Here is a 13742-nt window from a genome sequence, read left to right as displayed (position 1 = left end):
TCCTGATAATATTTACGCCTACCTTATAGCAATCGAGCTCTTTGTTAGTAACCAAAATGGTGAAAATCAAAATCAGGCGGCTGGTATGCCATTTGACCTTGACCCCAGTGCTACAGGATAAGAGGCGTACAGGCGTAAATGTGCTTAAAAATTAGGTGATACGCTTCTAAAATTGAAACTGTCAAAATTGAAAGTAGATCTCTAAAGTGGTTTATGTGCAGGACGCTCTCCATGATGTGTTAGTTTTCAGAAACTAAATGTTACAACAAAAACACAGGTAGCACTATCCGCAGTCGGGGAGAATGACTACTGTGATATTTGTATTTGTGACATATTTGCCATGAAGAAGATGTAGCAAGGGCTAAAAAAAATATTAAAAAATACTCATTTAGGTTACTATACAGCAAGTTCTGATACTGTATTACATTAAATCATCCTAATGTTGCTCGCAGTGTATGGTTTTTAATTCTTCATCGATCTTGATTTATATTTGCTATGTTAAAATGTCATCGAGGGTCAAGTTTTCGACTTGTATATGTAATGATGATTTCCGTGGGGAAATCAGCTAATACAATGAAATACAACGATCATGACAGCAGCGAGTGTTCAGAAACACTTTAGATTTATACTATATATTGCCAATAAATAAAGCACAAGTAGTAAATTCTTGTCTTCCGATGTAGGCCTACATTTGGATTTAGCATAACAAGCTTATGATGTTTTGATCCCAAAACGGCACTTGTTCGTGTATACAGAAGTGTTTTGACAGGTAAAAAAAAATTACCAATCGCATTTGGCCAATTACCATAGAATGAAATAATACTGCAACCCCTGTTATCAAAACAAAATGAAAAGGTAAAGTTGTGAGTGAGTGAGTGAGTTATGGAATAAACCCAGTAGGCCTATGAGTTCAGGTGTAATAAATAAATGTAGGCCTATGAATGTCATTCAAATTCACTCCTCATGACGAAGGGCTGAAATATTTAATTTATTCTAGAATGCTATGACAAGTCGTAATTCTGGGCAATCGACATGTACTCCGATATGTAACTGCAAGAAACTCTGTACCAGTAGGTCTATACATAGGCATATGCACATGTATGTCTTTCCATTTTCTCAACCCCCTTCACTCAGTCCACTTCATACTCTCCAGGTGTATTGCTGGAGACCCAAAATTAAGTGTTGAGTATTTCAAAACATGCGTACTGTGGTTGACTTCCCCAGTACTCCCTTAGAAAAGTAGGGATTACTGCTTCTGAAAATTGTCTTTAGCATTGCTTGACCCCTTGGGTTACTGCCCAATAGTTCATCTTCCTAACCACATGAATGCCAACAAACTTGTTATACAAAGTTTTTCATGGTCCGTTGAAGAAGTTATCTGGTAAGTTGTGGAGTGAGCTGTTAATTGCATTTGCTATATGTGATGAACATTTGGGTATAATCCTGAAAAGATAAAAAAAAAAAGGTCGACAGATTGTACATGTATTTTATATGTCCTTGCCATGTTTGTATTGTTGCTATCCAACTGTACAATCTAAGGAGCAAAACATGTATTGTATTAGAATGTGTTGCTTTGATCTGTTGCCACATACTGTAGTGGAACAAATAATGAAGATTTTCATGCTCACACTAACAGAACAAATTGAAGTGGTAAAGACTTACTTACAAAAAAATTTTCAAGAAAATGTTTACAATGTAACAGTATATCGTAATATGATGTTCTGGTGCAATGCATTCTCTTTAAAGTCATGCCAGAATGAGGTGGAGCTGGGTCCTCCATTACAGATAGAGTAATTAATAGGCCCTTTGTGGGTGGAGAATACCAGTGAATTGCACTAGAAGACAATTGGGTATTAGTTACAAGAAAAATATAAATAGAAGAGCAATAGACCCATTTCAAAGCCCTTGGGCTCTAGTTCTGATAAGATATTAATCAGATGTTACAAGGTGGACGAATCAAGCATAATCAAGCAAAATGTGTCACCTAATAAATGTTAATCTTCAGGAACTTTTTTTTTGATAAGTTTGAAATTGCTGAGATATACTGAAAATGTATTAAGTAAGGTGGGACAATTTCTTGTAACTGTATGTAACAGAATCAACAGGAATTTGTATTTTATCAACAGACTGTAAGTAATGTCTTATTCTTATTTGTAGGTTCCATGGGTTTATCAGCCGTGAGGAGACAGACAGTCTGTTGCAGGAGGGTGATGGCTGTTACCTGGTGAGAGAGAGCCAGAGAGCCCCAGGGGCTTACACCTTAGCCATCAGGTGAGTGCTCTTTAAATGGACAAACATTGCTCCTGTATTGAAAACTAATTTTAAATTTTAATAATTTAACCGACTCATTATCTCACATGTAACTTATTCATGTTAATAAGGTTAAATAATTTACAAATTTTGTTAAGAATATATTGATGAAGATTAGCTGGTTGCTACAGGTTTGACAAGCAGACCAAGAACTACAAGCTGTACCATGACGGCAAACACTACGTTGGTGAGAAGCGCTTTGACACTGTGCACGATCTGGTGGCTGATGGTCTCATTACCTTCTACTTGGAGTCCCGCGCTGCCGATTATATCGCGGCACTCTCTAGCCAATCAAATTATGCAGAATCCCCATACATGGTGTACAGTGGGAAGAAGAAACGCCGCAATGCCAAAACGAAAGATTCTTCACTGCCTTCTGACCGCACAGACGGAACCAATGGGACCAACTACATTGTACAACCAGTAAGCTGTTTAGTCACATCTAATTCATTGTTGTTCTTATAAGGCTGAAATATTAAACTGCAGTCATTCATTCATTCTGATTCACTGATGTGGCTTTCCTGCAGACTGTAGTATGTGCGCAGTTCTGATTATCTGGTGATAATTTGTGGAGTACACTTGTGCATTGAGGTGATGATCTGCTTTGTTTGCAGGACCAAATTACAGAAGAAGAGAATGTAGAAGAACTTTTAAATGTTCAAGATTTTGAAAAGACACATGTTTTTAAGGTATGCCCCTATCACTTTATGCTCTTAAAACTGGCTTTAATTGTTGACAGGGGTGGGTTGTGGGCAAGTGGTGAAGATGTTTATCTGAAAATTGCTAGGACATTGTTGTGTTGGCTCAAACCCAATGGCTGACAAGTAACGATCAACATTGCTCAGCATCTACTGTTCTAGGGATCTTGGTGGCAACAAACACTTGATGGCACTGTGTTCGCCCTACCCATGAAAATGACCATTGTTGCATGAGTTAAAAATCTTACATCACAGTGTTAAGCCTTAATTAAGTACATATATAAGTATTTAATGTGATGTATAATGTAGGTCAGTTTTTTATGAGTACATGAGAAATTACCCATAAGCAGTTACACAGTTCTTTGAATCATAATGTTCTGTTTTTGCAGGTTCATAATTTTAAGGGTCTGCATTGGTGTGATTTCTGTGCCAATTTTATGTGGGGTATTATTGCTCAAGGTGTCAAGTGTCAAGGTAAGGCAGTCTCCATGCTTCACACTACATTAACTCCTTACCTGGCTCCTTGCCAGCTATTTCACATGGGTGGAAGTGTGAATACAGCACTGCATGATCAAGGGGAATAACTCCTTGTAATATTACATCCAGTGCTACATTATTCAATTTTGCTAAGGTCAGCCTTAGAAAGATCTGAAGTAAAAATGACATAATTCCAACTTTGCCACTGCCATGTCTCTGGCTAAATAGGCAAAACCTTCCTACCAATCAGAATTATTGTTTTAGTACACAAATGACTGAAAGAGTTGACAAAAATAGAAAACAAGAAATTTGAAAATACTAACAGTGGAAGCTTTCTCGTGAAAAATGCACGTCATACATGTACAGGCACACCTTGGAAATACGTAACATGGAAGTTCTTGGCAATTTTATGTAATTTAGGCAGAAAAAAACAAATATTGAGGCCAATATGACATTTGTGAGTGATAAAGATGCATTCTGGTCAGGGCAATGGTCTTCTGTGGTTTATTGACTGATTGACATGTTTACTTTAACAATTAACACCTCTCACTTCAACTGGTTTTCAGTTGTGTGCTTTCATAGTGTACCAGTATATAAATTTTTTGTATCATCTTATGAATTAAATTTGGCATGGGCTATAATTTTCTTCTCAGTATGTTATGCAGACGGTTGTTTGTTCTGAGCCCTACCTGGTGTTTTCTCTTTGAGTACAGACTGTGGTTTCCAGGCTCACAAGAAGTGCTCAGAGCAGGTGCCAAACGACTGTATGCCAGACATGAAGTACATCAAGAGGATATTTGGGGCGGATCTCACTACTTTAGTCAAAGCTCAGAATACTCTCATACCTATTGTGGTGGAAAAGTGTGTAAAGGAAATAGAATCAAGGGGTAAGCAGTTAAGTTTTATATAAACTTTCATCTTCGTTTTGCCAGACTCTGAGAGTTCTCCTGATCTTAGAAAGGAGCTAAGGGGTTCATTCAGAAGGTTGGAGTATTATTATTCTACTCCTCCCTGCATAATGCTGGCTGTCGTGGTATAGGTGAAATATTCTTGAGTATGACGTAAAACACCAATCAAATGAATAAATAAATATTATTCTACTGAAAAATGTAAAGCTTCAGTACATAAGGTAATTTTTTTGGCCTTTATTTTAAATTCACATTGTTTCAGCAGATGCAGTAGATCATATCTTTAACATCTTCAACAATTAAATGTACACATATACATGTATCGGTATATTTTTTGATTTTGTGTTGCCTCACATTCATCTATGGTACTGTAATTGCAAACTTTGTCAGTTATCCACCAGCATCTGATAGTTATACATAAAACAATTCTATAAGATGTACATACACGCTATGCAGCTATATATGACTAAGAATAATTGAAATTCTTTGCGATTATAATGACCCAGGAGCCTCTCACCAATGCGGTCGCTGTGAGTTCATGCTGACTCTTGCTGGCTTTCTGTCCGGCTGTATGTTGAAAGGTCTGCAGCAACATGCTGGCTGTCGTCATACAGTGAAATATTCGAGTACCACGTAAAACACCAATTAAACAAATAAATAAATGTTAGCGATTATTGACAAAGAAGATTTCTTCTCTGATTAAGTTGCTTGTTTTCCCTGATTCTGGGAGTTTTGACTTTGGAATGGTGCGTGAAGCTTTGTTTGGAAGGTAGGCTGATATTTTAGTGAAAAAATGTAAGTTTTAACACCTAAAGTAGTATTTTAAATGACATTCTGTGGTTTAACGTTAGGTCACTTATTTTTAGGAAGTCAGGAAGTTTTGCTGTCTGTGGTGTCTTACAAGATTTTCATGTGTGTACTGTGTATGTTCATAATAGTATTAATATGTCTAGAGCTGATGTAGTCAAATAGCTTCATAATGCTTGAATGTAATTAGCATGTGGAAACTTGACAGGCAATTAATGCTATTTTATGTTTATTTACAGGTATTGAAATAGAAGGTTTATACAGGGTTGCAGGTTTCCATGACGATGTGGAAGCCATTCGAATAGCATTTGACAAAGGTACACCAATGCAAGTTTAAATGCGGTATCTTAAAAAGTGGTGTCTGTTTGCCAGACAGAGTTAATATGGTCACAAGTGTTTGTGTACATTTGTGTACACTTACGGAACCAATTAATTAGCCAATGCTTTCACTCTTCTACATTGATGAAATTGATTAGGTCATTTTCACATTTGGCTCACCAAGACATATGTTTACATCTTACCATATCAATGGAACTAATTTGATTAGTTTATTATTTATGTTTTTCAATTTGGTATGTATGCTTGAGTTCCACATTAGTGGGTCTGGTTTGACGAGTTTCCATGAGTTTCACTTTTGGGTTGCTGAATCGTATGTTTTTCGTCTTTTTGTTCTAATGGAACTGATTTGATAAGTTTGTATATATTGTAAATGCCTTTTTATTCGTGTGGTACTCACATTCGCGGATTTTGCGGCAAACACATTTCCGCGAAAATAAGTGCCATGGAATATAAAACCCATGTAAGTAATTTATTAATGTAGCATGCGTTGCAGTTATTAATTTGTTACCAAGCACTACAGTAATTAGAAATACCTAATTAGAATGCATTCCGGCTTTGACAAATCCAGCTTAGTTGATCAACAGTTAACCTTGCTTTCGTTCAAGGAGACTTAGCTCCGTCTAAGTATTGCCTCATTGTGATGTTGTTGTTGTTGATTTATTGCCATGGTTAGAGACATACAAATTGATAATTTGTTCTGGGCGTGTGTACGTGATTCAATATACATACGATGAGAGAGGCTGTCTTTTTATCAACTGTACTTGTCTTCCAGTCAGATCACCTTTCCGCCGTGCCCGATACATTGCTCGGGGGTTTCGGCACTTCAAACTTCCTTTTCATAATGATGATTTCTGAGAAATTTTCTCAAATCTGTAACAGTTCACTCACACTGCTGATGCATGAGAATTAAACAGTGGGGTTTATTTATATCACATTTAATCCTTCGTTGTCTCCCTAAGTGAGTTACATGAATATTTGCTCACACAGCAGATAAGGGCTTCATCTTATAAAGATTAACAGTTTTCAAAAGATTAAAAGCTTAGGAGGATTAACTTCCTTTGTCTGATCAAGTTACTCTATTATATAGAATTTTTGTCACATCTTACAGGTACAAACAAGTTTAAATGATAACATTGTTACTTGAATGCTTGAGTTTTATTACTTGACGTTTCTGTATTGAAGTTTGATTTTCATTTATCAGTTGTCCAAAAATTCTGTTAAGATCCGCGAAAGTTGATTCCTGTGAATGTGTCTTCTAACCAAATCCGTGAAAGTTTATGCCCACAAATAAAAAGGCATTTACAGTACATATAAATGTTGGTGATTTGATGAGTTTCACTTTTGTATTGTCAACCATATTTTACGGTGTTTTCTTTCTGTGATTGTCCATACAGATGGTGAATCTGTGGATATATCAGAGACCCGATATGAAGACATCAACACAATAACCAGTGTCCTCAAGCTCTACTTCCGTTCGCTTCCTATACCACTCATCTCATTTGATGCCTACCCCAGGATCATGGAGGCTGTCAGTAAGTACACAATCTCCATACTTGTACAGTAGCTACAACCATCAGTGCATGAAAGTTCATCTTTTGGCAGTAATGTTGAAAGGCTATAGAACAGCAACTGAATCAGTAACCAATATATAACTGTACTGATTTACCCTCGAGTTGTTTATTTTACAGGGTAATGGCGACATGAACTTCTTGCTTTCTTGTGATGCATACATGTATTTCACACTGTATATGAAGTCTCAGATATTAAGTTAGATGCACAAATACATCGGATAATGTTTCTATCATCTCACTGAAGGCTTTTAGAGCACCAAAAAAGGTGTTGTTTGAATGAGATAACAATTTTCTATGATGATTGCTTTAATTTTTTAAATGTTAATCAGTCTAGTTGTAATGATTACATTTATCTATGAATGGAAATTATGGACAACACTTGTTTTTTTTTTGTAGAATTGGACAGTATATCAGATGAAGAAAGGAAGAGTTTAATTAAGGAGGGGTTTTCTTTGTTACCACCAGCTCATTACCAGACACTGAAATACCTCCTCTCCCACTTGGCCAGGTGATAGTCCTATTTAAGCTAAACAAGAATATGTTTAATATGCTCTTTCTTGCACTGGTATTCTTCGATGATTCATAGACCTGATTTATAACAATGATTTCCTGCCTAAATGTTGTTCTGTTGCTTCTCACATGCCTCAGCAGAAACAAGAAATAGCACTTTGGTGGCCAATTGGTCAGAGCGTCTGCCTCAAGGGCGAGAGACCTAGGATCAACCAAGGTCCTATCATTCCGAAGATATCAAAATTGGTACTTGTTTGCTGGCTCGCTTGGCGCTCAACACTGAGAGGTTAGAGCAAGGAAACAGAGTGGGGTGTCATGTCTGGTGTCTTTGGCATGATATTTCAGTGACAGCAACACTTTGACAACATGGACTCTCCCTGCTACAAGAAGACACAGTATATGTACACACACCTAATGACTCCTTGTCGTCATATGACTGAAAAATTGTTGAATTTTTCCGACGTTAAACCCCAAACATACATACATACATACATACAGAGACAAGAACAATGTGAGAAATGTATTGGTTATCTCCCTTTAATAAGTTCCCCTTCTTGTCTGGTTAAACATTTGTTACCAGTCATGTAATATACACTCATTTCAGTAGTTGCTTTGGCTCATGCTCTTCTTTCTGTCTTTTCTTTCTTGTAGGGTGATCGAGAAACGTCACTCCAACATGATGAATCCAGAAAATCTGGCGATTGTTTTTGCTCCAACCTTGATGAGGTGTCCAGAACTCGATCCCATGGCTAGTCTTATGGCAGCAAAGTTTGAACACAAAGCTATGGACATTATCCTGGAACACCAAAAAGAACTGTTGAAGCTGTGATACTACACATTCAGCCAGTCAGACAATCATGGTCATTTACCTACCACAGCCACTGGTTAAGGCATGAAGATGGCACAGATCTCCAGTGACACAAATCATGAACACATTGTCCTGGTGGTTCCACCAAAGAGAAGACGTGTAAGGAGTCCTCATATGAAAACTACAGCTTGCTCTTAGCTGGGTTTTGGCTTTAGAGGCTTTTTTTTTTCTATTCCTGCTCAGGTTTGGAGAGATGACCAACCAGAAAGAAGGTAGAAAAAAACCTGTCAAAATATAAGCAACTTCTCTGCCCTCTAAGACATCTTATTTGCACAAAATTATCAGTAGCTGTGACATGTGTTGATGTCATTTTGCACTCAGGCCTATGTTAAAACTAGGATGTCAAAAATATGACTGACACATAGTGTTTGCCATGTTGCAGCTGAAAATTAAAGACACATTTTACAGAAATTTTATGCAGCACATTTTAGATGTCATTTGCATAAGAGTAATGTAGCTGATGTACAGCTTCTTAAGTTGGAAACCTTGGAGTTTATTTGTATACCAGACAATGGGCCTATAAGAAACCCCATAATAATACACTTACCCAGGAAACTTCATTTTTAACCTCCTTTCTGGGTAGCCACTTCTCTTAACCTGATGGTATATGTGTATGGTTTTTTTTCTCCATTCAAGGGAGGTAACTTTGTGATATAACTCTATGTTGCTGCCACACCTGCAGGACTCACAGTGCCAAGAGAAGGGTTACATGAATGACGAATTTAAACTGATCCAGTTTTACTGGAAAACTGCATGATTTCAACTTACTTATATCGCATGGACATACAAGTGAAAGGTTTGTGGGACTTTATCACAACCTCTCAATACTTACTAAACATGCTAACTTATTCAACTTTTCAAACAGACTCTTTGATATGTTTCACCAGAAGGTTCTCCTTAGCCAAAATGTCTTAATAAGTGTACAATTGTTGTTTTTTTGTTCCTTTTCTTTTTCTCTCCGCTTATGGGGTTGAAAAATACCATTGTACCCATCGGTACACTGTATATGTTGCTAAATACAGTACTAGACTAAAGTTAGGATGATGGTATTACATGCATTTCACTTTAATAAGCTACACTACAGGAAGTAATGGCACACATGGGCATCTGCAGTTAAAATGACTGAGGTATGCCAAACAGGAGTATCACATTGCTCGAATGCCATCTTCATGTGGGCCAGTGACCTTCGTAGAGATTTTCCATTTTGAGCCATAACTTTATTCCCTGATGCTCCACAAACCATATGCATTTGTCTGCAGATACTGCTGCGAATTATTATTTTAAGTTTCCTAAACAAAGCATCAGAATCACCAGCCATTAGATCTTCATCAATCACAGATTTTGTCAGATCCATGTTCTAAGATTTCAGCACTGTTCAAGTATTACAGATTCATAACCATGTTTCACCAAATTTCACTGATTATTTCAAAGTCAAACATGAAGAATTCTATTGACGTAAACAATTCAGTTTCCAAACACAGGTACATTGATTATTTTATGTGGCTATCAGATCATGAACAGAAAGGGAAGTAAAAGATGTCATTGTGACCTTCATTTTGCAAATTAGTGAATAAAGCCTGAAAAAATGAAAAGTATCCTGAACGTGGTGAAAAAAAATTAGTTCAGCTTGTAATGTTTTTGGCCTTTAGTTTGTGCTAATATAGAACAAAGAGTTAAGCCACATTTGTATAAATTATTAGTGTAATTTGTTAAGAAATGTCTTCAATGTTTTATCAAGAGATGGTTTGCATTAAGACGTTTGATGTTATTTATGACTTGTAAAATGCTGGCAAGAGTTAAGTCAATAAAGGAAGAATGAAGGTGATGGTGATAAATAAGTTCAGATGGAACAGGATGACTATCTTTTGCACTATGATACAATAAGATACCAAGCACAGCCAAACAGAAGATGCAATACACTAAAGTTGGAATTCTGTCTAGGCTGATTACAGTACAATATACTGTTAATAGGCACTAGGGTAGTTGCAAATAGTGCAAATAAACAACAACTAAGTTATTGAAAACTTGTGCAAACAGTAGTTCTAAAATGGCCCTGTATGGTTTGGATCCAGCATGGAATATTTAAATCTTACATGCTTAACACATGTATTTGTATGGTTAGCCTTATGAAGAGAATCATAATTTTATTGACAAGTACTAACAACATGGTGTGGACCGTAGCCAGCTAGTTACTTTGCCCAACATAATTTGGCAGATAATGCTCATCTTCTCTTTGATAGTCATAATATGTTTATTCAAAGTTTATGTTAAATTTAGTTTTATTTTACAGTATTCATTCATGGTTTTGGCACTAGTGCTTTATGTACTTCTTGATAGCTTTATACGTATGATTTTATGTCATCTGTACAACTGTCCCTGTGCTATATCCATGTTTTATGGTGTGTGGATAAGGTATTGTGTGATATTGGCACATTGTGTAAAAAAAACTTTGCTGCATTAAGAAGTGTTGAGATTTATCTTACGTTTATGAATCTAAATTTATTTGTAGCTGTATATTTGTAAAGCTAGTCTGCTGATTAAGAGCGCATAATTTTAATCCCTAGGAGACTAAATTGCCCAGATCAGTGTAATTGTAACTGCTGGTGTAATGTGGTGTGCAGTTAAAATGTGCCCTGGTTTTGTACAAAGCATGTGATTGTATGATGGTTGTGTTTAATCATGGCTTATACAACTCCCACCCCCACTTTCTGTACCTGATGCTGTCTGTGTCTGTAAGCAGTGTATATGTGTACTGTACATTTGAGCCATTGGTTTGGGAAACCAGCACAGTAGACTTGATATATGTATATAAGATCTGAAGAAAAAGAAAAAACAATGCAATCTCTGGACTCTGGATCTAACAATGCATCTGATATTAGCCTCATTTTTTTTAAGACATTAAAACTCAAGGGTTATTGTGCTGATTATTGTTCAGAGTTTGACTTCCTCCGTTTTGAGAAATACCCTAACCTGCTTCAAGTGGACATACAGGAAGAATGAGCAAAGTGCCTTCTTAAAACAGGTTCCCTATTTTGGACAAAAAGCGTGGCAGTCTGACCAAGAGGTTGTTCACTCCAGCAGCTGTGCTGTAGTCTCGATCGCTGTCACAGAGCTTTCTCTTAAACTGAAAATAAATTGTACTTTTAGGTACACTGTACACGTATGTGGTAAAAGAAGTCTTCCCCTCTACCTGAGAGAAACAGGGCAAGTTGATGTTTGTCTCAACTTTTTTCACAAGCAGACGACACACAGTTGGTACAGTTTTACTAGCCTTGAAATACCATAGTTTTTGGGGGGGTTTGTTTTTTTTTTTTTGTTACTATATGGCATTGTCATTTCACTACATATCATATACCTGGGTTAATTTTGTCCTTGGACAGGAACTGTTTATGCATTTAAAAAGACTGGGTGTAGTGACTTAACTTGTTTTAATCATAGCGTTAACTTGGATGTTAATTCTTATTAAATTTGTAAGAAAATTATTGAAAAACTAACGTATTATTGCGATAATGAGAATGTTTCTTGGAGTCTGCTTTGTATGGTAAAATCAAGGATTCATAGCGCTAGTACCCCAAGTAACCCCTGAGGATATGTTGAGATAGCAGTATACTGAAGGTCAGGTGGTATATTAATGTGACCTCTTTCAGGGGTGTAGGGACAAAATCCATTATAGACAAATGGTTGTGTGACGTCAGTGTCCGAAGGGTTACCTCGTTAAGCTACTAACATGGCTTACTGAAACTGTTGTGACCTCTCTATATTTATTCCAATTTCTCTCCAAATGCACGATATTTTGAGCTTTTGATTTGTCATATACCCACCCTTATATCATTTACAAGTTTTGTCAAACAGTTTTGGTCATCGGATGTGGATGTGTTACTGGCAGATATGTTTACATTTACTACCTGTGTACCAATCTGCCAGAAGAGAACCTGACCTCTAACCTTGGACTTCTGTTTTTAAACCTTTGTGATGCTGTCTATACTAGGAACAGGATAGTGTATATATATGTATAGGTTAACCATGTGACAGATTGTCATGATCCATTTCATCTTACAATAACCAACTTTCCCCAACGTTTTCAACAAATTCTATTATTATTATTATTTCTCTCCAAACTTTCTACGTTTTATCGATGAAGCGACTTCATTTCTATGCTGTGTGTATTTATTCAACATTATGATCATATATAAAACATCTATTATATACCTTGATACTTTTGTCTTCCGTTGTTTTTTTTATACTTCCCTTTTGTAAATATCTGCTATATAGACTATACACATGTAGTTAAACTTTATGGTCACTCATTGTGTCAGGTTATGGCTGGAGGAGACCACAGTGCCCGGAGTAAACCAGCGACCTTCTAACTGTATGTATGGTCATGTTTATGTGTTCTTGATTTTTGGGTTGTACTTGATGACAAAGAGTTATTAGATGTATGTACAGATATTGTGTCTCATCCCACGGCGAGTCCATGCCGTCATAGTGCTGCCACCACTGCAGTATCATGCGGAAGACACCAGACATGACACCCCTCCCAGTCACATTATATTGACACCAGGCGAACCAGTTATATTTCACTGTTTTAACCTCTCAGTCTTAAGCCAGGCAGCTGCAAGTACTATGACCTGATTGGTAGTCCCAACTGGATTTCATGAAAACTCTTTACGTTACCATGGCAACCAGTAATGTAGGCGTTACCTTGTCATGGTAGTTGCAAGTTCGTAACATTAAGAGAACTTCATGAAAAGTGGGCTCAGCTCTCCCGACTACGTGGCAGACGCCTCTATCACCAGGCCATAGAAGGTGTCACCTCCTAAGCTGAATGTGTTGGATTATTAGTGGTATTGCCCGAAAGTTGATCTCCAGCATGTTTTTTTTATTTTTCTTGGGTATCACTATATAGTGCTGGTTTGTGATTCCATGATCGCCTAATTCACATGTACCAATTATTCGAATACTCCACACTGAACATCCTTGAGTCGTCAGTAATATACCCAGCAAGTATGGGGGTAATCAGACGATGAACCCTGTCAACAAAATTCCAGACTGGAATGTAGGTGAATCCTTTACTCTTTCTGATTTAGATCAGTGATATAAATTCTTCTGCTCTGGCTAATGAACTTGGTGCATGCATTCTCTTTGCTGATGATAAAAGCTCTTTTCTTTTCATCAGGAAGAATTAACGAAACCATAAATATTACGACACACGAACTTGCTAAAGCACAAGATTGCATCGTTATATTGAAATAAC

General features: G+C 36.9%; 1 protein-coding gene across 2 annotated transcripts in view; it reads left to right on the top strand.

Annotated features, from left to right (window-relative positions):
• The window catches only part of LOC135461428 (N-chimaerin-like), a 30783-nt gene extending 18081 nt beyond the window's left edge, over nt 1-12702 (top strand). For both annotated transcript variants that reach the window (XM_064738528.1, XM_064738529.1), the window contains exons 5-13: nt 2158-2271; nt 2442-2733; nt 2925-2999; nt 3398-3482; nt 4199-4372; nt 5440-5517; nt 6934-7071; nt 7507-7618; nt 8272-12702. In XM_064738528.1, the coding sequence (XP_064594598.1) occupies nt 2158-2271; nt 2442-2733; nt 2925-2999; nt 3398-3482; nt 4199-4372; nt 5440-5517; nt 6934-7071; nt 7507-7618; nt 8272-8449 (1246 nt within the window). In that variant the 3' untranslated portion in view covers nt 8450-12702. The remainder of the gene's footprint in view (nt 1-2157; nt 2272-2441; nt 2734-2924; nt 3000-3397; nt 3483-4198; nt 4373-5439; nt 5518-6933; nt 7072-7506; nt 7619-8271) is intronic.
• The last annotated feature ends 1040 nt before the right edge of the window (nt 12703-13742 follow it).

The sequence above is a fragment of the Liolophura sinensis genome, chromosome 1 (genome assembly GCF_032854445.1).
Source record: "Liolophura sinensis isolate JHLJ2023 chromosome 1, CUHK_Ljap_v2, whole genome shotgun sequence".
NCBI lineage: Eukaryota > Metazoa > Mollusca > Polyplacophora > Chitonida > Chitonidae > Liolophura > Liolophura sinensis.
This window is presented reverse-complemented; position numbering and strand designations above follow the sequence as displayed.